The sequence below is a fragment of the Aricia agestis genome, chromosome 10 (genome assembly GCF_905147365.1).
Source record: "Aricia agestis chromosome 10, ilAriAges1.1, whole genome shotgun sequence".
In the NCBI taxonomy this organism is placed as follows: Eukaryota; Metazoa; Arthropoda; class Insecta; order Lepidoptera; family Lycaenidae; genus Aricia; species Aricia agestis.
The window spans coordinates 7,809,297-7,836,383 of record NC_056415.1 but is presented as its reverse complement, the minus strand read 5'-3'; the positions used below and the strand labels follow the sequence as shown (position 1 = coordinate 7,836,383).

General features: G+C 35.5%; 1 protein-coding gene across 1 annotated transcript; it reads right to left on the bottom strand.

Annotated features, from left to right (window-relative positions):
* Nucleotides 1-65: 65 nt before the first annotated feature.
* On the bottom strand, nt 66-27,068 carry LOC121731299 (leucine-rich repeat-containing protein 15-like). Its single transcript, XM_042120668.1, has 8 exons — nt 26,909-27,068; nt 19,317-19,472; nt 9,593-9,743; nt 5,682-5,825; nt 4,671-5,127; nt 2,808-3,067; nt 1,755-1,880; nt 66-346 (listed from the first exon to the last, which is right to left on the bottom strand). The coding sequence occupies exons 1-8, from the start codon at nt 26,961-26,963 to the stop codon at nt 97-99; spliced, it is 1,599 nt and encodes a 532-aa protein (XP_041976602.1). The 5' UTR covers nt 26,964-27,068; the 3' UTR covers nt 66-96.
* Nucleotides 27,069-27,087: the final 19 nt, after the last annotated feature.

Sequence of the window (27,087 nt, the reverse complement as noted above, 5' to 3'; positions counted from 1 at the left end):
AAAGATAATATGCTAATACGAATGTTATTTCAGAACACAATAATACTTTGCAAGGACGATGGGGCTTATGATATCACTTTTTCAAACTTCAGAGACCTATTCCCAATCCTCGCTAGAATCGTCGGAGTCATTTTGTTCGAAGCTCTTCTCGTTCCTATGTACGCTGACGTTTAGAGCGAGAAGGGTTTGCATGGGCAGCCGGGGGGCCAAATTGACCATGCTGGCCCACTGGCCCGTGCATAGCTCGGGGAATTTCAGCTTCTTCAGGAAATGGCCCTCCAGGTACCACGGCGACACGCACATTGGAGAGTAGTCCCATATCTTCATTTCGTTTAGACGGACCCATCTGAGAATAGATGTTATATGGTTATTATAGTGCAAACGATAAAATTATTACCAAAAATTACATACTTATTATGACATTAATGATTAATGGAAGTGATTTGATTGTAAAAATTTAATTAGAATGAATAGTTACATTTATAGTGTTAGTCATATTTTTCATCACAAATAAGATATTTAAATGATTACTGCTTCTATTAAATAGTACATTACGCACCTAGGGCAGGAAAATAAGAAATGTCTCAGATCACTAAAGTAAAGGTTATCAAACTATGATAAAAAGATTTCAGTTAGTAAGTTAATTTTAAAACAAATTTATTCAAATTCAATTTCTTTCTCATTCATTCTGCAAGGGCAAAATTTCGGCCTCCGCCTATTTATTCTGATGTTAAAAAGCGGATTTCTCGAAACAACGCTTCTGTAAATCCAACCGAGTAAATATTTCTCTCAGACGGAGTTTTTTTGGTAATCACTCTTTCATTAACACAACGTAATTAAATACGTTATTTAAGAAATATTAAAATTAAAATCAACGAATTTTGTAGATTTGTTCTTGTATTTGTCCATTAAAATATGGCTTTACAGTGTCAACATGCTAATAAAATAGGCAGATAGATGTAGATCTCCAATAATTACTATAAGGATTCTTCTTCGGCAGTCGCCGACACCAAAAATAATTAACTAAGCCAGAATAGTCATTTAAGATATTAGCCATCTTATATGAATACCAGCTGATAATGGGATTTTATGAAGATGGGATTATAACATTATGAATACCTGATATTATGAATATTTTTATTATTACTCGTACAAGTTAAGAGGATACACCAGGGGCTAGAGAAATGAAAAAAAGTACGTGTAATATCTATAGCTGTCTCCCTTACCTCAAGCCTATACCGCAGAACGCGATAGAGACAACTGCAGAAAATCAACTATTCGTTGTCCCTTGATTCCTTCTCCAAAACTTAACCGATTTAAGCCTTTTTTTCAAAGATTAAAGAAAGGCTTGAGCTGTGTTCCTATGTTTTTTTTTTGTATAATCTAGCCAAATCTGTTTTCTGGATGTTTGAACACAGCGGAAAATATGGCCATTTTTTTGGGTTTTTGAATGTTCATATCTTATTTAATAATTATAGTTGAAAAAAAAAAGAAAACATAGGGGCATTGTATTAGTGGCCATAGATATTCAAGAAAAAAATTATAACTCTACTAGCATTATCCAGGGAGGAAACATGGGACAACGTTTGTATGGAAAAAAGAGCGGTGTGGACTCCTCTTAATATGCTACCTACCTAATATTTTTAGTAATCATAAAGTTGAGCGCGGACTATCTGCGCATGAATTAATTTCTCCAATACAATGCTCAGTTTCCACGGCAATATTTTTTTCAGCAGCTGCAATCATGAACTTACGCGGAAATGTACAGCGCGTGACAGTCGCAATGCCAGGGGTTGTTGGAGAGCTTGACGTTGGCCAGCTTCGGCATGTAGTCCAGGGTGCGAGACGGCAGAGATGGGAACATGTTATTGTCCAGGTACCTGGCACACGATTTTGAGAGTTATATCGTTATTCAGTTTAATTTAAAAAACATGGTTTGTATTATTCCGAGCAAGTTTGGAGTTGATGATCACGATCTTATGTGTTTACTATAATAAGAGCTATTATGTAATTTGGCACAGATATAACACGGGGTAGGACATAGGCTACTTTTTTGCGGGAAAGCGCAGTGTACGGTTTCTGAGTAATTCTTTATCTTGTAGTATAGTAAGTATGTACCTAGTATAAGTAAGTGAATTACACTACAATAAAGTTAGTCTTAACCAAGTCGTCGAGTGTTTCATTTCACCTATCAGGGCCCATCCTCACATGGCGACCCTGCCAGGATATGTGCCCTGCCTCCAGGAGTGGAGCCTCGCGGAAATCATAGTTGTCTGATATTATCTTATATATAAAATTCTCGTGTCACAATGTTAGGCCGCGTACTCCTCCGAAACGGCTTTACTGATTTTAACCAAATTTTATATGCATATTCAGTGGGTCTGAGAATCGGCTATTGGCTACTTTTTATATTGATAAGTGCATTTGTTGAATAAATAATAGTAAATTATTACAACTCGAGACTGACGGCGACCATTGTTTGTGCGACGGGATAGCGATGGACGTTGCCATGGTGACATACTTATTTAGTCACTTCAATAAAATAATATGGGTGAAATAATTTATATGGCAAAGAAACGTTTGCCGGGACAGCTAATATTATATGAAACTCTCGCACATAAAACATACACATTACAATTTTTTTTAAAAAGGGGGCAAACAAGTAAACGGCTCGCCTGATGGAAAGCAACTACCGTCGCCCAAGGACACTCGCAACATCAGAGTTGCCGGTGCGTTGCCGGCCTAAATTTAAATAGTGAAAAGTAAAACAGTGAAATGAACGCACAAAATATATAAACTTCACTTACAAGGTCGTTATATTCCTCAGTAGTATAAACGTCTTGAAATGCACTTCATGTATTTGGTTCTCCGACAGTATCAAAGTGGTCAAGTTTTCTAAACCATTAAAGGCAGTATAGTTCAAGAACCTCAACTTGTTTTTGGACAGATCCAACTTTTCCAGATTGGTGCAATTCACGAAGACGTCGTCGGGCAGCTGGGTGATATAATTGTCCTTGATGTCCAAATGGCGCAGTTCCATTAGGTTTTGGAATTCTAGACCCGTTAGCTGAAACGTTCGCAGGTAATGAGATTCGTTACTGAATCGATACTTTACCAATTCTGAAGCGTTTCGAGCTATCTTTTCGCGATTGAAAAGGTATCATATTAATTTTAAAATATAATTATGTATTTAATTAAAAGTATTACGAGTGAAAGACACCATTTGAGAGTATCAAAATCTTTAGTAGTAAAGTTAAAACTTATAACTAATAACATAAAACGTTGCTGACATGTAAAAAGTGTTTACATGTCAGCAATGTTAAATTAGTTAGGCCCGATTCGACCAAACTTGAAGTTACACGAGTATAACTATCATGAGAATAATTTTACTCCTTTAATTTACTCTAGGGTATTATCGTTTGCATTTTACCAAGTTACTCAAAGAGTATGAAATAAAATGTCAATTATAGTTCACAATGACACCGACCGTGACAGTTGAACCCTGTTGTCAGAGTAGACAGAATGATATGTCGTTATGTCTATTGTGCTGTTGTGCAACTATTCTCAGTTTAATATTTACTCCACCAAAATAGCCCGTGTAAATATTTACTCCCGTGTAATTACCTCATTCTTGGATTAGAAGTTGGAAAAACGCAAAACCAGCTTACTCTTAGATTAGGAGACAGTTATACTCGAGTAAAATTTTACTCCAGTTTGGTCGAATTCGCCCTTAAACGAAGATAGTTGTCGACGGATACAGGCGTTTGAAATGTGGACACTACGTAAAATGTTATAAATCTCTTGGTCACAATAACTTATATCCAATAAAGAAGTTTATTAAAACTATTAAGGGCGGATTGTGAACGCCATCTAATGAATATCTTCATCCTAAGAAAGGTCGCTTTTTCGGTCACCTACAAAGAGGATCGCAATATGAATTTATACGTCCGAATCTATACGTCCGATCATAGAGGGTAGATTTCCAGGAAAGAGACCACCTAGTAGACGAAGAAGAAAATGTGTAGATGACATAAAGGAATGGACCCACAGTTAAAGAAATTAGCCCAGGACCGAAAGAAATTCAACCTGTGACCATTGTTATGTAGAGGGCACTAAATGTTGATTATGAATGTAATTACTTCTAACTTCTAACTTATAGCACACATCAAAGCATTGTACAACAATAAAATAATCACCCTATTATGAAGAGTCGATTCAGGTTAATTTTAGAGAACTTTTCTTACAAAGGAGCGGTAATAATATTATGCTTGTTGTAGTAAACATATGGGGTAGGTAATCGCTTAAAAGTTAAATTGGTTTTGACATGTTATTCGCTTAATTCCACGTAAACTAATTAATTAAAATTACTAGAATGAAATGAAAAGTTCGCTCAATTATAATGTCAATGTCAAACACTAGTTTAAATTAAATTGTATTCCCCAGGTACAGTAATTTACTCGTCAGCTTTTTAAATATTAATCCATTATTTACATTTCACAGACAGAAGCCGATTTTAATGAAACAAACTGAGCAAATAAATTTTTCAGTTCGTTAATTAAAATAACACAACACAATACAATATCTTGTGTTATAATTACCGAAATAACTCTATTATTATTTCACCGAGGTGATTATTTACAACAATTAAAATTATTATGGCATAAACTTACCGTGGTCAGATGATTGCTCGATATATCCAAGTATGTCAAACAGTACAAATTCTGGAACAGGCACGCAGGTATATTCTGCAAGCTATTTTTATCTAGTAACAACGTTTCTAGAGAAACTAAATTGTCGAAGGCATTTTCTGTTATATTGCTTATTTTGTTCTCGGAGAGTTTCAGAATCTGAAGTTTTTTCAGGACGAACGTTCCGTTTTCGATTTTCTGGATCTTATTCTTGGATAAGTCTAGGATAAGTAATGACCTCAATCCGACGAACGTGTCCGAGGGCATATAAACTATTCTATTGTTTGATATATCAATGGTCTCCAAATAAGAATTGTTGACAAACAATCTTTCAGGGAGAGTGTAAAGGTAGTTATTGGAGAGATCGACGTGGAACAATTTCTTAGTAAATCTGAAGGCTTCACCGTCTATCTCCTCCAAATAATTCCGCTGCAGACGTCTGGAATAAAATCTTGCATTTGAAATCTGTAATTGTACTCGTATGGTTTAAGTGCTTATTAGAATAAAATCCTTTTTGACTTGCAAATAACGTTTCAGTGCAGTGCGCAGATAATCTTGTTTCGTTTTGTAAATTGTAAAAGACGTTACCATGTAGGCATAATATTCTTGAATGCGAAATTGTATGTTTGCCTTGAAGCCGCTAAACCGATTTGGATTAAATATTACGGTATGAAGATAGTCCTTGTAAGTTGTAATGTTTGTTTTCTAAATAAACAGCTCGCAATAGTTCATTTGCCATGGATAGAAACGATCGATAGCAAACGGTGATGAAGAGATGAGTGGCCACATTAACATAGTAAAAGGAGGGGAGTAAGTTATCTCCATACAAAGGCACCGCGCGCGGCTTGTATGTGTGCGCCATAGTATCAATGCGTCGCCACACGGCACACAACAAAATTTCGGCGAGTACCAGCCTCTAAAACTCGCCGAGATTTTGTTGTGTGCCGTACGTACGTACGTACTTCCCCTCCTTTTACTATGACATTAACTTACAAAATTTTCAAGTTGACCAGCGGATCGAATATACCAGATGGCAGGAACTCCACGTGGTTGTCGAACATGTCCAGCTCGGTCAGTGACTTCATACCCTTGAACGTGCTTTTGTGAAGGGTTCGTAGCTTGTTTGTACCGAGATCACTGAAAAGTATAATATTTATAAACATAATATATAAATAAACATAACGATGAAAAATTATATTTTTCATCGTTATGCTTATATTTTGCTACAATCTAAAAATATTTAGACTGACAAACAGTTTCCTGATATATTTCTAAGTGAGAAAACACCAGACTTATAGTAAATTTTTAAAAGTGAGGTACACCGGTGTATACAAGTATTATTCACTTTGATAAAAGTATTTTGTAGAAAATGTATATTTAATATTCGAAGAACTTTCCTTCTGCGTCCGTGGAAAAATATTTTGTATATTTTCTTTGGAAAAAATATTTGAAAGCTTGTCTCCTTAACGCGTTAACACGAGGAAAGGGTTAAGTTTTCTGAATAAGGATCTGTCTCAAAAGATAAAAATTAGCTTTAGACCTAAAATCGAGTAAAGGTTTTTTTGTTTGTAAGGATTTTTTATCTTGTATATTCTATAGCAGGGGTCGGCAAGTAATTTTAGTTGGAGTCCGGATACTGTGGAAAAATTTTAACGAGGTCCAGAAAAAACACACTTGTCCTATGTAGCTTCAAAATATTATTTTAATTAACAAAGGTACTTTATCTATGTATTAATTGATACTTGGTATAAAATACATTACAATATTTCACGGTCCCAGATTCGACCTTTCGTGGTCGCTGTTCTAGGTATAGTCTATTGAGAAAAATATATCTTTATACTAACCCCCTTACACGCTGTATAAGCTTTGAATAGTTATACAGTGTTTTATCTTCTTCAATCCAATTAAAAATGTCACTTGTGTGACAGGAACAAAACACTGTATAACTATTCAAAGCTTATACAACGTTTATTTGTAAGGGGTAGTTTTTATTATTCGTAGGTAAGGGGGTAAATGTTTAGGCGTATATTGGTGAGTGGTAACAGGCGCACACACACTTTTACATTTATAATATTAATAAAGACTCCAAGACTCTAAGTTGAGCTTTTATTACGAAGCGCAGAAAACTGATTGAAAGTAGGTGTATAAAGTAAATTGAGTCATAGACATTACGTAAGGCTTTGTTTCGCTAATGGACTGTCAGAGGGAAGACGAAAGGTGTGTCCGGTCACCGTCACAGTAACCGCCATAGTTTGCATAAATATAATATTATTATGACTTTATTGTAAATGTTCCTAAAGTTTTTTTTTTTTTTTTATGAAATAAGGGGGCAAACGAGCAAACGGGTCACCTGATGGAAAGCAACTTCCGTCGCCCATGGACACTCGCAGCATCAGAAGAGCTGCAAGTGCGTTGCCGGCCTTTTAAGAGGGAATAGGTTAATATAGTAAGGAAGGGAAGGGAATAGGGGAGGGAAGAGAGGGGAATAGGGTAGGGGATTGGGCCTCCGGTAAACTCACTCACTCGACGAAACACAGCGCAAGTGCTGTTTCACGCCGGTTTTCTGTGAGAACGTGGTATTTCTCCGGTCGAGCCGGCCCATTCGTGCCATGTGTGCCCAGGAGAGCCATGCTTCGGCACGAATGTTGGGTGGTTCAAGCAAGTTTGTTTAAATATTGAATTAAATTTATTCGTAAGCACTGTAAGATAACTCAAACTATCACACTCAGAGGCGCATATTAATTAGGTAATTAAATGAAGATTTTGACATAAGCCCCATACATAATATTATGCCAAACTCTTCATTAACTTGAAGTTTAATCATCGTTAAATGTCTCTGAATGCGGCCATAAGTAGATAATAATTTCTAACCAATTTAGAAATTAAACATTTTTAATTTTAAACTAGATGACTACCAAATAGCATTACATAAGTCAAAAAATGCATGAGTAAATGAGGCAGCCCAAAACCGCGGAAAAATTGTATTTTATCAAGTAAGTGTAGTTTATTAAGTTTAGTTTTAAATGCGTAATAAAAAAATGCATCACATCGCATCACTTCGTCACTTTGCAACATCTTAATGGTCAGGTTGGTAACTGGCTGAGCTGCTAAAAAATGACGTTGCAAAATGACGTGACGTGACGAGTGATAATTATTAACATTATAGTGAGTGTGGCAAAGCGCACCACCTCGTCAAGTGCGCCATAGGCATGATGACTATTTTTTTTTTCTTATCGGTAATTGAAAGACACTTAAAAAATAGAAACATTGTTGAAAGAATGACTATGATAGCTTAAAAATTCACCAAGATATGACAATTCAAATATCTCATAAAAAAGACCTGCCCGAAACGCTCCATACAAAGTGCTACGAAAGTATGACGTCAGTCTTTCGTCGTTTGTACGCAGCGGGAGACAACTTTGTTCGACAGGTATATTAAATATTGCGTTTATGAAAGTGGTTTCATAACAAAAGATGCTTTTAATTGCATGAGTTATCGAATTGTATACAAATATTAAGAAATTTAATTGAAAAAAAATTCGACTTGAATATCCAACTTTGAAGGCGCGTAACAAAAAAAATACAAATGCTATCAAGCTGAAATTTTGGGAACACTTATTTTTTACCGTGATTTCTTTATTTTATTAACAAAATTCGCTTATCTTTGACCTTGTCATCATCCCTATCCCATACAACATGATATTGGAAATCTCCTATCAGCAGAATGGCTATATGGCGCACTTGTCGGGGTGGAGCGCTATGCCACACTCACTACTGTACAATTTCTCGCTATTTTTGACCGACTCCAAAAAAGGAGGAGGTAATACGTTCGGCTGTATATATCTTCTTTTTTGTATGTTCAACGATTACTCAGCCGTTTGTGGTCCGATTTTCAAAATTCTTTTTGTGTTGTGTAGGGTTTAACTTGAATTTGGTAACGTGTTCATAAAAGTGGTGATCTGATGATGGGATACTTGAGGAATCGAAGGGTCTCCTTGAAATTTGTATGGAAATATAGTGATTTCAAGTTTTTCTAAAGTATTCGAGGCCTATGCTACCAAAAAGTAAGACTTCACACCAGGTTATACCCTGGATCCGAAGGTACCCAACAGAACTTTTGAATCCCTAATAGATACATGTTCGGGGATTTTTGCGTTGTTTTAACCACTGAAAGCATAAGCCAATATATCAATTTGATTCATCATCATCATCACAATTATAATTATACCATGGGTCAATACGACCCAATTAGTTTAGACCCATGATATTTTGCATCGAAGCTGATGTTTTTGATGATTGTTACGCTGTTTGTGGACCGATTTTTAAAATTCTTGTGTTGTTGTATAGGATTTAATCTAAATTTTGTATAACAATTACAAAAGTGGTGATCTGATGATGGAATCTATGGGCAGTCGAGGTAAATCCTTGAAAATTAAAACACACATAGTGGTTAAGAAGTTGTTTCTAGTACTCGTAATTTAAACATATGTTACAAATAAGTGAAATTTCATACGAAGGTGTCCCTGGACCCAGAGACACTGAACAGAACTCCTGAACCTTTAAAGATAAAAGTTTGGAAATTGCAGCATCGCATTTTTTTTCGATTATTTTGAAGTCGGTATCAGCACAATAGACATTCTGTCTACTCTGGTACCAGCTAATTTAATCGTGAGTTCAGTCAATGTCAGAATATCTGAAACTTTTGGAACTGGTACCGACTTCAAAGTAATGAAGACTGTAGTATGTACAGAAATAGTTAAGATTTAGACGAATTCTGAAAAAGGCAATATTAAAGAGTAAGAGCTATTTAATACTTTTTAGTTCATATTATTATTGTTTTTACCTTGGAAGTCGGTTTTAATTTTTTGTTAAAAATAATAATATATTACATGTATTTATCTTACACTGTATAGAGGTCGGCGGGGACGACCAAATCAGCAGAGAGCGACGTCAGACCCGCCCTCCAGCATTTCAGCAGGCGGTGGTTAGCGTCGCACCGACACACGCTCTTGGAACACTGGCGCCAGCGAGAGTGACCGTAGCTTATCGTCCATACTAGAAAGTTTATTATTAAATTAAGAAATTTAAACAAAAAAAAATATAAACAAAAACTTTTTGAAAAAAAAAGGTTTTATTTCTAAAATGAAGAAAATAAATTTCTCCCTAAAATGTTCAACTATTAAGTTATAACTTATAACCTCTATATATTATACAATTTGCATGATAATAAAAGCTTGTCGCGAGACTTAACAATCTGTCAGTATTTAATATTTTTATTAAAGTAAAAGTAAGGTTTTATATAGCGCATCATAATAGCCTATCATTTTGTCGAATAGAGCTATAATAATCCGAGTCTAATTTTGCAGGTATTTGTTAAATATTTACTGGAACTTTTTTTAGATTAGAAATATTTACTCGAAGGCTCTTTTCATTGTTGTAATAGCATTTGAGTCTCTAGCCAAGACGTTTTCTTTATAGAATCGCCGATCAAAATGTATGGAATTGACATTAGACGAGTCGAACGTCAACTTCATATTAACGAACGCTTATGTCAATTCCATACATTTTGATCGGCGATTCTATAAAGAAGCGATAAGGAAAACGTCTTGGCTAAAGGGCCAGAAGCATTATCAGTAATGGCATGTTCGGTCATCCATTCCTATTAGAAAAAGGCCACTCGGATGGGTAATAAAAATATTATATAACTGTTATCGGAGAAGTGCCTCAGTGAGTTTTTCCTCTTGATTACTTATACACGAAGAGAATTATTGAACATGTCATTATATTTATTTTGCCGGAGATAACAATTATCTTTTTTCTATTAGGTCCTGCCTCGGAATACATATGAAATAGAACATCTTTTGTAGCACTTTAAAGCTGATCGCACATATTTTGTCAGCAACGTACGCGCCGTACGCGTCGTACGCACCGCATAGTACACAAAATGCGGCGCGAACGGTGCGGACGAATGTGCGAGGTTTCGTATTTCATACAACGAATTCTAAAATGCGGCACATATGGCGCGTGTTTGCTGATAAATGTGTGATCATCTTTAAAATAATACTGTAATGAGCATAATATCAATTGAAGCTTAGCAGTGTAACCCTATTTACCCTAATAATCATGTTGGTAACCTGTTTTCTAGATTACTCGTACATTTCGTATGCAGTAGGTTCAGTCTAACTGATGTAATGGTTTAATTTTGCTTTAGGAGTATTACTGGACATTAGCATGCTAACAAACTGTCACGATTTTTTTTTCTTCTTTTGTGTGATAAATGATACTTAATATTAAAGCTTACAGTTTCTGAGAAAAGTGGATGTGATGTGATATACGGACAGACAGACAAACAGGCATGACGAGTCGTTAAAGATTCCGTTATTCGCCATTACGGAACCCTAAAAGGCAAAAAATATATTTTAGAAATTTGTTATTTTAACCTATTCAATTAGGTTAAATAAAAGTGGACGAATGAAGCAAGAAATATTCATAATTCATAGAAACTCATTCATACATGCCAGGTAAATACAAACGACGCGGAATCTGCGCCAAAGTATTTTTGTTATAACTCGATAAATTTTATATTTAAATACAAAATTTACAAAATTCGCCTTTCCAGTCCCTCGGTAATAGAATTTTACGTTATGTGTAATTATTGACTCAGTTGAATGCAGTTTTGGATATATATTTAAAAAAATGTGAAAATTAGATGCATCTTTGTGTTTTTTTATAATAGATATAATATCGTGTTGTCGCTAGTACAGCCCTCGCAAATATACTTAATGTAATATTTATGTTTAAAACATTCAACAATTCGTGGCTTATTATCAAGTATAAAAATGCATTATTAAATACTTAGTTAAGTTTGCTTTCAACACCCCTTAAGATAAATTGTTATAGAGGCGAAGATTGTTATGGCTTAGTTCTGAATATTTAATTAATTGGTCTTAAGTAATTATTTCTTGTTTTGAGATGCTCTTCAATTACAACTCGAACGATTGTTCTGGAATTTGAAAACATTTCTCGATTACTTAAACGTTTTCAATTAACTAGAGATCGCCCAATGGTCGAAATTCGACCTCAAATAAAAAATTAAATTATTAGTTTTCAACGCTTTTCTATTTCTATTGTCAAAATATTGACTTTATTATTTTTTAGACATAATTCCTTCGACAGTCTCAGATTAATAAAGTCAAATAATGACAGACTGGCCGTGTAACAATTATTGTCTAACAGTATTTAAGATTCAATAAAAAAAACTAAATCTATTTTCAATATGACAACAGACTTCAACCATAAATAAAAGAGTACAATTCGTGTGTATACACACTTGTGGCTTGTCAATCAAAATCTCCTAGTGTGTGTGTCGTAGTGTGTGTAATGTTTTATTTGTTAAAAAAATATGATAAAAGCATAATCTATACATCTATACTCTATACATACATACATACATATAAATAAAATTGGAGTGTCTGTTTGTCTGAAGGGGAAAATTTCTCTCTTTTTCATTTTCTTTTCAACACATTTTGCTGACGCGGACGAAGTCGCGGGCAACAGCTAGTTTCAAAATAATATTAGCTCGATGTACTCCTTCACCATATAAACTATAACTGTGCAAAATTTTAATCACCTACGTTTCCGCATTTTTCGTCAAAATGGATCCAGAGTGTTTCGCTCGCGTATTCATATTATATAGATTTAATCTATAAAAAAACAATAACTTTAAGGTTCTATGGTGCGTGTTGCTATATTAATATTTAAGAATATTTAGTTATTGCAGCGCACGCGCAGAAATATAATATAACCATACACAAATGAAGACGTGAGTGAGTGAGTGAAGATGAAGACGATAATTAACAGTAAAAAAATCGTAATTTTTTCCATAAATTGACGCTGTAGGGCCGGGAAATTATTTGAAAAACTGTGCATTTTATCTGTAGCCAGATATATTAGCCAGGTGATGAAGTAGATAGATTACAAGGATTTTTTCAAATTATAAGGGAAAAATGAGTAAATGTCCGAATATTACAAAATGTTAGTCATTGTGTTTAAATTCATGTCTTTAAAATTTAAATATTTAGAATTCAGTAGAAACAGAATCTCATAAAAGTAGCACGCACGAATCATACATTCTACGAGATAATTGTATTTTTTGGTGGTAAGTATTTCAGCTATAATTATAAATTCGTGATAAATAAATTCTCAAGCAATATTCCATTTAATTGTGCTATTAGTATTACTATTATTATTAAGGTGCTTCCTCACTGCGAGCATTACGTGTAATGTAACATTTTAGATTCGACTTTGAGCATTAAGGTGGCTTTCTGATTTCCACAGCGAGCGACGAAAATTCAAACGAAATGCCACTTTATGACAAAGGCTATAGGTTCCATTTTACTCGACCACTAGTTGTTACGCCGCCGCCGACGGCAGCATGGGTCGCTAGTCGCCACACAAATGTCAGTAGAAAATGATACCTATATTCTATAACATAAAGTAGCATTTTATTTGAATTTTTACCGGTCGCGGTCGCTCGCGGCAAAGATCCGAAAGCCACCTTTACATTACAATACTACCTCCCTAACTGACGAACATTCGCGAATCGCGTGTAATGTAAGATTCGACTTTGAGCATTCCATAGCAAGCTGACTTCATTGTCACGTAGCATGGATGCTACAAGTTGTACTCGTATCAAGTTATTACACATTGTATCATTACAAGGTGCGCTTGTAATGTTCGGTTCTCCTTCCTCACTGATGTGCTCGACTCTGTAACGTTACATTACAAGCGAATGCTCCCGGCGACGGAGCACCTTTAAGCACGTTTAAATATTTCGTAGCAGCGTAGCCGTACTAACGTAGCGCGCTACGAATGCTGCTACGCATAACAACATTTTATATTAACTTGGTTTTACGATAACTCAATATTATTTTAACCGACTTACAAAAAACGTGGAGGTTATTATGAGTTATTTTACGTTACGCATACGAGTCCTATGTTTATATTAACATGTATACATAATTATTTTATTTTTAAGGAATCTATATAATTGGATGCTGTTAAGCATTGGTGTGTCATCCACATCGGACTAGTTTTGAGTAATCGGTGTTTTAAGTTTTTTTGGAATAATCTTTATTTTCTGCTTATTTCAAGCAAAAAAATGTTATTGTGCGGTATCTTTTTTTTTTGTTGAAATGCGTAGATTATGATTATGAAAAAACATTTTAATTTTACATTCAGTTTTAAGAGAAAACGTATAAAAATGATTGATGCAATATTGCTATAGGGCTTATTACATAGCATTAATGTCGTTTGTGCTATTTCACATAAATGCAAAATTCTGATTTGTTCTTGCAATACAAATTTAAGTGCTTTAATTTTAACAAAATGTTATAAAATTACCTTGTCACGCCCAAACCGCTGAACCGATTCTTCTGAAATTTGGTATGGAGATACTTTGAGTCCCGGGAAAGGACATAGGGTCCTTTTTATAAAAAAAATGTACGGTTCCCAGGCATTAAATAAAAATGATTTCAGCTTATACCGCTATCGGCTACGTGGATTTCGATGATATTTGGTATACAGATACGTTATGTCTCGGGAAAGGACATAGGATACTTTACATCCGGGAAAAAGGTACAGTACCCGTATGATAAACAAAAATGATTTGCGCCTAAGCCACTGAACCGATTTTGATGAAAATTGGTGTGCATATACTTTGACTCTCGTGAAAGGACATAAGATAATTACTGTCTTGAAAAATGTACGGTTACCGCGTTATAAAATTTCCTATTTTGCGCCTAAACCACTGAACAGATTTTGATGAAACTGGGTATGGAGATACTTTGAGTCCCGGAAAATGCCATAGGATCCTTTTTGTCTCGGAAAAATGTACGGTTCCCAGACGTTAAATAAAATGATTTCAGCTTAAACCGCTACATGGATTTTGATGATATTTGGTATTCAGATACGTTATGTATCGGAAAAGGACAGAGAGTTCCCGCTTCTTCTTCCCTTCCCGCGCTTCCCGCAGAGTGCTCTTATGTATCGCGCACACATTTGGGCACTATAAAATTACTCCTGCGTAACTGGCCTGGTTTCATTGAAACCAGAGTGCTCTTGTGTATTGCGCATACACTTGGGCACTATAAAAATTTCTCCTGCGTAACTGGCCTAGTTTCATTGAAACGAGAGTGCTCTTGTGTATTGCGCACACACTTGGGCACTATAAAATTACTCCTGCGTAACTGGTCTGGTTTCATTGAAACCAGAGTGCTCTTGTGTATTGCGCATACACTTGGGCACTATAAAATTAATCCTGCGTAACTGGCCTGGTTTCATTGAAACCAGAGTGCTCTTGTGATTGCGCACACACTTGGGCATTATAAAATTACTCCTGCGAAACTGGCCTGGTTTCATTGAACCCAGAGTGCTCTTGTGTATTGCGCACACACTTGGGCACTATGATATTACTCCTGCGTAACTGGCCTGGTTTTATTGAAACCGGCCACCGCCCCGAAATCGGTGTGGGAGTTTTTTTTATTTATTATAATTACCAGCGATAGTCTAATTAAATTATTAATCTAATTGCAAACTAAAATAATTAGAATACATTTTATACATATTATTATTAATCAATTTACGGGTAATTTCAGATACACAATTACTTCATCAATCTGATTAATTTGTAATCTGATTAAAATTACTAATTACTTTTTGCCCAACTCTGCACGTGATAAACTAATTATTTCTACATTAACTAAATTTAATCAAAATCGGTTCAGCAGCTTAAACGCAAATTAATAAAGTTTATTGCGTGAAAACTGAACATTTTCCATGATAAAAAATATTATCCTATGTCCTTCTCCAAAACCTTACGTAATATCTACATGTACTCAATATCGATATCTTTTACCAAATTCATTGTTGTTGACTGCGCGGAAACCGTACATTTTCCGGGACAAAAGTATCTAATATCATTTTAATTGATTCAAAGTATCCGCATACAAAATTTTATCAAAATCGGTTCAGCGGTTTAAGCGCAAATCATTTTAGAAACATAGTACATAAATGCTGTATACAAAACCTCACTAAGAAGAATAAGCATTAACCATTTTTGTACTCTAGAATATGCTACAATAGGTTTTCAAAAAAATGGATTTCACTGTCGTAAACCTTATGTTATAAAGAACAAATCTGCATTATTAACTCAAAACCCGATTTCATGTGGGATGAAACACCAATGCTTAACAGCAGCCATATATAAAACTCAAAGGTGACTGACTGACATGGTGATCTATCAACGCACAGCCCAAACCACTGGACCGATCGGGCTGAAATTTGGCATGCAGGTAGATATTATGACGTAGGCATCCGCTAAGAAAGGATTTTGATCAATTCCACCTCCAAGGAGTTAAAATAGGGGATGAAAATTTGTATATAATAATACTTCTTAACGCGAGCGAAGCCGCGGGCAAAAGCTCGTCATAATATAATTGGATTTTACAGAGATTACAGCTGTTCAGCTGTAATCACTCTTTTAACTCAAAGTGTTGTCTAGAAAAAAATTTGTTAACGACAAAGAACTTATTTTTGTTAATTATATTAAAGTAAACATGCATACATAATATGACGACCTCCGTGGCTCAGTTGGTGGGCTGTTGGTAGCCCAAGCCTGGGGTCGCGAGTTCGAATCCCGCCGATGGAACAAAAAGTTTTTCAAAAGTTCCTGGGTCTTGGATGTGTATTAAATATGTGTAATCATATAATAAAAATCTTAAATATATGTATAGTTAAAAGTATTAAATTTATTTCCGTTGTCTGGTACCTGTAACGCAAGTCCTTCAGGTACTTAGCACGGGGCCAGACTGACGTGATGTGAAGCGTCCATAGATTTTATTATTATTATATTATTATACATACTATGCATACATAGCGACATTGTTACACTTACTCGTGTTATACATAATATATTTAGCTCAACTTGCCCCTTATGAGATGTCGAAAGTTCTTTCAGACCTCAAACACACTTTTTCCATTAACAACGCTACTTTTACTTCGATGGTCGCGGCTAAATACAGACTCACTCATGCGAACAAAAGTCACAAACTCATTTCATTGTAAAACTTTTTTTAAAAGTCTCGATATATTTTACAATTCATCGTTGTTAAAATACGATGGCCCTTTCCATCCCTACTCGTATTATAAACGCAAAATTTCTCTGTCTCTTACCTTTTAACGCTTAAACTACTAAGTGTGGGTACACCAGAGGCGTGGTTAAAGTTATGGTTATAGTTAAGGCTAAATTTAGCTTTAACTTTAACTTTGACCAGAGAAATTGTCAGATGACAGCTGGTCCAACAAAGATATGAACGTGGGCGGGGGGCGCTGTTGGTAAGGGAGAACTGTCATAAATGGCGTTTTTGTATGATGACTAACGAGTTCGTTTTTTGCCACGTGCATTTAAAACCTTGTCGAGCTCTATGGTTATGGTTAAATATTATGGCGTCTTGATGGCATCCATTTTTAACTTTAACCAAAGATTTGACATTTTGCATTGTAGTTAAAGTTACAGTTATAGTTAAAGTTGTTGGTACAACCCAACCTTAACCAATTTTGATAAAATTTGGTATGGAGACACTTTGAGTCCCGGAAAAGGACATAGGATACTTCTATAACAGAAAAATTTACAGTTCCTGCGTGATAAACGACCTTTTTGCGCAACTGAGTTGTGGGCATCAACAAGACGTATTTAACTATATTCATGGTTAGTCTATGAATATTAAAAACTAAGGGCCAGGCCACAACACAGCGTTCCGACGTCGCAACGTAAAAATCTACGACGACGCAGAACGCAAATCGTGGAAATTCCCGATGCGATAGTGACTTATTTGCAATGAAATTTTGCGCTCCGACATCGCATCGCATTTCTGTGCGATGTTGTTTTTGTGATGCGACGCCACAACGCAGTGTTGTGGCCTGGCCCTAATGAAACTCCCGTACTTCTACCGCACACTATAATATGACAATAGCTACGAATTACGAAACACTACATTCAAATTGACTAAATAAAGCCGTTGACAATAATTGTCACTTCTATAATAATTATTACACAAAATTCTTGCATGTCTTCGGTCTCTTTTTGCAATAAGGCATGCATGTATTCGGGTCACATTTGGTAGAATCGGAATAAATTTTTTGACACAGTTCCTCTTCCTTAGTTTTTATTATTCGTAGTGGTTAGTATTGTGTTGCGAACAATGATACTAAAATGTATGTTGCAAGAAAAACAACGCTTATTTACAATACTGTTAATACTCCCACACCGGTTTCGGTGACGGTGGCCGGTTTCATTGAAACCAGACCAGGTACGCAGGAGTAATTTTATAGTGCCCAAGTGTGTGCGCAGTACACAAGAGCACTCTCTATTCCTTTACTCTCATAACCCAGTGGGACGGAAGACCGACACGACTGGCGAGAGATCAGGCGCAGGACCGACTTTTTACATGCCCATCCGACGCATGGATCATCTTACTTGTCAGACAATCAGGTGATCAGCCTGCATTGTCCTAACCAAACTTGGAAATAACATGTTTCCAACGCGGGATTCGAACCCACGACCTCCGGAGTCGAGAGCGACGCTCTAGCCACTAGACCACGGAGGCGTTTTAATATATAAATACTGTTACACCATCCTAACGACAGTACACCTCAATATTATAAGTGTATCCACACCTTTATTTTAATATTCAGAAACCCAAGTGTGCACTCAGCTTTACCTCGCTGTACCGCACACGGTTGACACGGTGCGAGATTTCGACATCAGTTCGAGGGAATATTCAACTCAGCAGAAGCGGCCACCACCATCGTGCGACCAGCAGAAGACCTCATTATTTTACTTCACTTCAGTCGGGAATCACTCTTAATTTGTAATTCGTACTTAGTAATTTTAATTTTAATTAATGTTAAACTTATAATTAATAAAGTATTATTTAAAATTTGCTTTTTTTTGGCACCCTCGGCTGCAGCTATCGTTATTATACTCTACAGTACAACAAATTAAAAAATATAAACAAAAAACTAATTTTGGCAACATTAGGTTGATAAAAAATCTTACCGAAGTTTACAAAAATAGTTATTGTTTTTGGGCGAAAGTACATAGAGTTTCGTATCGAACGAAAATGTACTGATTTAATAACTTGTATATTTGTATATTAAATAACTGGATGTTCCGCACGGCTTCGCCCAAGTAAATTAGATATTTCACAGACAAATTAGTCCATAAAAAATAGCCTATGATCCTTCACGTGGTCTACTTCTTATCTGTGATCCAAATAAAAGAAAAATTGCTCCAGTAGTTCGTGAGATAAGTCATAAGCCCTTTCAAATAATTTTCACCGTTTTTTCCACATTTTCCTCTGTTTATTCTCTCATATTAGTCTGCGTGATAAAATATAGCCTATAGAGTATAGCCTTCCTCGATAAATGGGCTATCTAACACTGAAATAATTTTTCAAATCGGACCAGTAGTTCCTGAGATTAGCGCGTACAAACAAACAAACAAACAAACAGCAAACTCTTCCGCTTTATAATATTAGTATATATTTTTATAGTAAAGGTAAATATTACCAGGTTGCTCTATAGCCTGTAATCTTCTGTCGAGCTTCCTCCATTGTATGTCGTTAGCACATCCCGAACTGGGCCTCTCTGTTTGCTGTTCCCTGTTTATGATGTCCAACACTTCGCATGCTGTTATAGTACATTGGTTTTTACTTGTTTGTATACCTGCCAAAATAAATAAATAAAAAACACTTTATAATTAAATTAAATAAGAGTCTACACACTTTTAAACTAAAAATTTGTATGATATGTCCTTGATAATGTGTTATACATTTAATAGTTTATATTTAAACTTAATTTAAAAGAAAAATAGTTATTTGATTAAAATAATGTGTTTTAATTTTATAAAAACTACTAGATGACCCTGTGAACTTCGTATTACTTCCCTTCAATTCCCTTCCCACGAATATTTCAAGACTAAAATTAGCCAAATCGAGTTTTAGCGTGACTAACAGACAGACATAATATAATGTTATGTTACATTTTTAATTTTACGGGTAAATTTTATTTGGCTAGTAAACATCATTAATGGCTACTTCATCATATGATGTGATACAAATATCTATGTATACTAGTCAAAACAAAATAAGGGCCACCACGTTTTTTAAGTGCCCTCAAGAATTTATGCGATTACAGGATAAATTAATGAATAAATTAGATATTATATTAATTAATTTAAAATTAATTAATCTTAAATTAATGAAAAAAAAGATTAAAAAAATATTTTAAAACATCTTATACCGAAAAATCAAATTTTGAGGGAAAATTATAGAGAAAGAAATAACTGAATAACTAAAAAATAAAAAGGTGTTCAATTATTATTATTTTTTTAATATCTGGTATGGCCTCCTCGTTTTCTAATGCACTCTTCCAGTCTTGTAGGTACACTCTCCACAAGGTGAACGATAAAAGACAGGAACGATAAAGTCCTAAGCCACATGGCGGGTAGATTCGACACAGAACGATATCTTTTTAACAACCTAGAAACTCCACCCAGCTTGAGTGACCCCTCTCCACCAAGCCAATGTCACAACATCTAAAGGCAAAGGGTGGAGCAGCATAAAATCTAAGGAAATCGGAAAATGTCGGATCTACTGGCCGCCACACCGACTGGGACCTCACCGTTCAAAACATTAAGGGGCTCCAATACGCGAATGACCTTGGGCAAACGAGTGTTTCCACACCCCACTTCCGTACCTCACCCCCGCGCCATTCGCAATAACGACATCTAGTGCAATATCGAACAATCAACACAACGCAGTCTAAAATACATATTTTAATGTAAAGAGGAAAACTATTATAGACAGTTTGCTTATTTCACAAAAGGTTAGTGAGTCATGGTAGCGCAATGGTCAGGTAAGCATGAACATTCAACATACATTATGAGTCTCAGGTTCGCTACGCGATGAAAATTTGATTTTTATTAATTGCTTTTTTACAACATTTATTTGGAATATTTTATTATTAATTGGGTAAAACAAATGTTTTTTCTTCAAAATGTTATTTATTCAAATTGCTGTTTTAAAATCCCTTCAGAATGTTTAGCTCATTAAAATGTAACTAGAGTAAGTACTCAAAAAATACGTAGGTAATGAATGATAGCTTATTTATTGACTTTTTTTTTAATTTTTTATTCAGAAGTAACGCGGCGCGGCGCGCCGTGTGCCTTCGCTTTTAGTAGTCGACGTTGTTTCCGTGGACGTTTTTTGCCAAATAATAAATTAGTAAATAATCCATGGTAAATCTACTCGACACAACTGTACAGTGTACACGCTCGAGAATAAAATTATTATACTAGCAGCCCTAAGGGCTGCTGTACACCGGAATGGCAGCGGCGAGGCGAGCACTTTCAGTGTCATACGGTTTTAAACTTTATCTTCATTATTGTAATAAGTACATAGTATCGCTTGAGAAGTCTACTAGTCTAAGCGATAAGTTGAGAATGGCGAAATATAGAGATAAGGGTCATAAAAATACGTGCGATAGCTCATTAGATTCGGGAAGACGTCTAGAAAAATGTATCGGAAGCGTGTATTAGCACACAAAAAATTGCAAAAGTTATAAGCAAATTAGGTTGCCTAAAAAAAGGTATTACGTTTTTTGTTAAAAACTCCGGAACTATTAACATTTAAGAAGTTTAAAAAAAAGATTCTTAAAGAGGAGGAAATATCCATAAGAAAACTCGCAACCTCCTAACTCCTAAGTAGGGCATCGAGACCGGGTTTTCCCGAAACCTGAAAACCCGGGTTTTTTGAGCTTTTCGGGTTTTTCGTTTTTTTGATAATTATTAAAGGCCAGACCTGATTTAATGGTATTTATAACAAATTTTATAACATATTGTATAGGTTTAATTATTTATATTGGTCATAATTACACAACATATAATATTTTTAAGAAAAAGTTTCGTTTTAGGAGCATTAAAGACTAATTGTCATAAAAATATTTATTAATAATAATTAATAATACATATTTTAAAAAACCTACCAAAACTATTCAATGAAAAAAAGCCAAGTCTCTTCAAACAATCTGTCCTTCGCAAAAAGTTTTCAAATTTCATAGAAGCCAAGTCTTGTTAAACTTATTTTATAGTTTTCAATCAACATTCAGTGATTGACTACAGTTTTGTTTATTATGTGATCACAGGCTTACAAAATAAAGTGTGGACAGCTTCAAAGGGTTCTAAAGACTTAGAAGTAAGTCTGCTGAAAGTACCGTAGACTTTTGATGATGGGCAAGTCAGCCACTAGGTGACAAAACGTTGAAACTTGTTGGTGATAAAATACACCCATCAATAAGGTCTTAGGGATATTTGTATTTTTGGAATATATAAAAACCTGTCAGGAATTTTTGAAGACAGTGTATGGAACAATGATGATGATGATGGCTTATTTTTTAATATTTAATAAAATATTATTAAAAACACTTTTCCGAATTTTATCGTTTATAAAGCAATCACAGGTATCTTACAGTCACAAAAAGTCAATAATAAGTAAACAAATCTTTATTTCCTTTCATAAACTGAAAATTTTATTCGAATGAGATATTTTTATTGCTGATTGTCAAATTAATAGTAATAATTTATGCTGATCGATTTTTGGCTGCATACAGTATTTTTACAAAAAAATATTTATTGTATCCTGCTGCGGTATGACACCCAGTTTTCTTTGCAATTTAAAGTCATTATTTTCAGTCGTCTAACTTACTAAAAACACTTAAAGGTTTTTGTTTGTCGTTATGCTTTTTGTCATTATTTGTTATATTCACAACATAACAAAAAGCGACAATATGAAGACAATGCAATCAGTAAAAAGGTTCCAGGAGAGCAACCAGCCCCTAGAAACTGACAAAACCATGCCGAGGAGTTTCCATCAAGTATATTTTGAACCCATGTTTTTGTATTGCCGTCTGACAAATGCGGCAGATTGCTTTTTATTGGTTGAGAGACTGATGTTGGTAACACATAATAGGACGAATGGTGGCTTTCTTTAGCCGGCCGTGGATATCATACTCACTGCAGAATTACTAAAACACGTGATTTCGGTGAATCGAGATGAAATATAACAAGCAGAGTTTTTATCAGCACCAGCGCCAGAGACAATTTCTTGTGTGTAACAGCATGCCACCATGGTTAATCTTCCAAATTCATTAAAAGCAACATTCCGCATTTGCCATAATATTATGGTCTGGTCTGATCAATTATATGGTAATCTGACATGAATTTTGTCTATTGTGACTAGAACTAATGACTACAAAAAGCTTTGAGGTGTAGTGTAATGTAAAAATTTTCAGTAAGATTTTCCAGTTTGTTGGATAACAGAAAAGTTACCTTAAATTGCAAAGAATATTCGGCTTCATACCGTAGCGAGGCAGACAAAAGGCAATTTCAAGTAAAAACTAGGCACAAAAATTTAATTACAGGTATATCATCAATAAGGACCAAATAATTATTAATAACGTGACAATCAGCAATAAAAATGTAAAAGATGAAATAAAGATTTGTTGGCATACGTTTTATATTTAAGGTTATTCTTCCATTTACTGTCTTCAAAAATTCTTGATAGATTTTTATATACAATAAAAAACAAATACATTTAATAATATAATTATGCAATTTGGAGGTGAAGCTTGTTGTAATACTTAATCTTGGGCCGAAAATCTTAATCCCTAGCTTTGATAAGATCCAATATGTATAATAGGAGAGGTCGCTTTTCTAAAAGTATGTGACCGCACACTATGGTATTTAAATAGTATTTTACTGAAAACGTGTTGGCAATCGCTGAAAATCATATTTTAAGTATTTTCGCTTCGTTAATCTTTGAATTTTAAGAAAACCCAAAAAAACCCGAAAAATCCGGGTACCCGGGTTTTCGATAAAAAAAACCCGAAAACCCGGGTTTTGAAAAAAGGGTCCGGGTTTCGATGCCCTAGTCCTAAGCCTCCGCGCGACATTTTTAGGTAGCGCGGATAGGATAATATAATATTTTAAAAAAATTTGCATCGCAATCGCGTGCATTTGTGACCTTGACATCGGGCACGCCCACGCCGCCGTCTATTCGGTGCGTATGCATGTTACTATAGCAAAGCAAGTTCATTGTAGTTCTGTATAATTATGACAGATGGCGTGCCTGATTTTACGTAATTTAAATCGTAGGCGCAGCGACGCGAAGCGACACAACCTCCCCCTGCAAAGGCGCGCAGCCGTCTGCCGCCCGCGTCCCGCTCTGACCCCTCTCTTCAAAAACAGCTATAAGTTGTCATATCTAATAAAATATTGCATTAAATAAAAATGTAAGAAAACACATTTGTAAATGACATAAATACTCATAATTTGAGCCAAAATTTCTGGCAATATATTTTGAAACAACAGAATTAACACAATATTTGTAGGAAAATTATTGCGTTCAAATTTATTTTTTTTCTCGTAAACTATACTTCTAAATTAGAATTTTTTAAAAAGGAAATGAAGGTCAATAAATTAGCTATCATTACGTATTTTATATTGAGTACTCTCTTTACATTTGAATGAGCAATGAAGGAAAACTCTGCGGGCAATATGGTATTTTCACGTAATGAAGCCCCTTAATATAATTATTATGCAATTTATAAAACAATAAATATATATATTTATTTATTATATGTATAACATATTATACTCTATTCTATTAAATATATATATATATACACATATATATTAAAAAAAAAAAAAAAAAGAAGAAAAAAAAAAAGTGACCACAATTAATTAAAATTCATAATATTATTTCAATTATCCTTGGTGCGAAAAATCTAAATAATAAAATATCAAAAAAAGGATATGGACGAACAGTCCATAGACGGCCCCAATTTTATAATAAAAAAAAAAAAAAAAAAAGGTGAACGATTGTTTCTTGCGGAATTTCTTCCCAGCTTCTTTTCAGCACGTCGATCAGCTGTTTCTCATTGTGGACGGGTTGGTCAGTGCTTCGGACCTTTCGTTTTAAGATGTCCCACATGTGCTCGATGGGGTTCAGGTCCGGACTGTTCGCAGGCCAGGGCAAGACCTGTATACCAGCGGACTCTAGGGCTTCCCTGGTGGCTCTAGCTGTGTGTGCGCGAGCATTGTCGTGCATTAGGTGGAATCCTGCGCCAACTCTTTGTGCATATGGGGCCACGTGGGGTCCTATGACCTCCTCGATGTATCGCTGAGCCGTTATCGTACCTCCACTGAGAATCACTAGCTCGGTTCTGCCAGACATAGAGATTCCTCCCCACACCATAACGTTAGGACCCCCAAATCTATCACTTTCATGTATGCAGGCATCGGAAAATCGCTCCCCTTCACGTCTCCAGACTCTAATGCGACGATCATCACTACAAAATTTCACTTTGCACTCGTCAGTGAACAATACTCTGCTCCAATCACTCATATTCCATACGAGATGCCGCCTGGCAAACGATAATCGGTTTGCCCGATGAGCACTCGTTAAGGGAATTCGTACTAATCGTCTTCTGGAGAACTGCTGGTCCTCGTGTAACCGATTTCTAATCGTTTGGTCATTGACGCTGGTTCTCGTCGCCTGCCGCAGATGGTTTTGTATAGAGCGGGCTGTGCTGGCGCGCTCTCTACGGGCCGTCAAGCGCACGTAGCGGTCCTCCTGTGCGGTGGTTGCTCTTACTCTACCAGATCCCCATCTTCTGGTTAGTGCCCCAGTCTCTTGAAATCGATTCCAAGCATTTTGAATCGCTCGCCGAGAAAAACCGAGCTGCAACGCCACAGAACGCTGTGAATGGAGTTCTTGCAGTAATGTTACGGCCCTAGATACGGTTGCTAAGTCCATATGTCGTCGAATTCTCTGCATGATGTCCTCAAAATGATAATTAAGGCACTAGTAAAACAAAACTTTAACTGCCCCTGACGAAATCTTTATTTGAAATGAGTTTAAAATCTGTCTTAAAATCAGGTAGAGTCATGTGGTTACAATAAAGTGTCCAAAACTATCCATTTCAAAAAAATATCCAAGTGGGGTACTTAAGAAATCTTTGCTAACACGTGTGCTAACACAATCATAAACCGTCAGCCACAATGCAAACAATGCATTAAAAGAAAGTAATCGATTCAAACAACAAAAAAGACGCGTGGCCCTTATTTTGTTTTGACTAGTATATAACACACTCAAATCATTAGTATTTGCATGTTTATTACCTAATTTCGAATAAATTGAAAGCAATTCAGCTGCCTAAATCCTCGTACGGTGAAACGCAATAATATACACTGATTTAAAATCGTGTTTGAACGCTTGGAATCTCTTGTATCAAAATGTAATACATTTGAAGTAATTATTGAACATTAAGCTTGTTTCAAATTATAATAACGTACATGTAGAGCTTACATACAAATAGGATATTTCTCTCGAAATGTAAGTACCTATGTTCATTTAACTAACGCTTAAAATAACTTTAACATTCATTTATATTAACAGTTTTTTTTAATGAAATAAGGGGGCAAACGAGCAAACGGGTCACCTAATGGAAAGCAACTTCTGTCGCCCATGGACACTCGCAGCATCAGAAGAGCTGCAGGTGCGTTGCCGGCCTTTTAAGGGTAATAGGGGAGGGTAGGGATTGGAACGGAAGAGAATAGGGGAGGGTAGGGAAGGAAATAGGGTAGGGGATTGGGCCTCCGGTAAACTCACTCACTCGGCGAAACACAGCGCAAGCGCTGTTTCAAGCCGGTTTTCTGTGAGAACTTGGTATTTCTCCGGTCGAGCCGGCCCATCCGTGCCGAAGCACGGCTCTCCCGCGTCTAAAGTAGTTATATTATATATTTTAGTAAGTGCACTTTCGAAAAATCAAATTTATCTAGACAAGAAAAAATAATAAAACAGTTACCTAAAAATTATAAATAAAAAGATTACAGCTTTTACTACCCACAGGCCGCAGCATATTTATATAAATCTATTGACGCCTCATATTTGTTAAAATTGTACTTGTAGTTTAGCCACGAGAGCAGTTACTTTTCCTATTAATGTAGTAGTATGAACAGATGAAACTATTCACAAATTAACAAACATTGGAATTCGCGAAACTATTTTCTAATTCAATATCCATAAACTGTTCGAGCATACCTTTAGCAGTTAGTGCGAGCGCGGCGCCCAACAACACTGCGACATAAAACTCCATAGCGCTCACTCGGTCCACTGGTCACTAGGACATTATAGTAAATCCGCAGGACATGGCTTTTGTTTAGCGAGAATAGGCGGTATGAGATACGTGACTATTCATTTTTATAACGGTACTAGCTGAC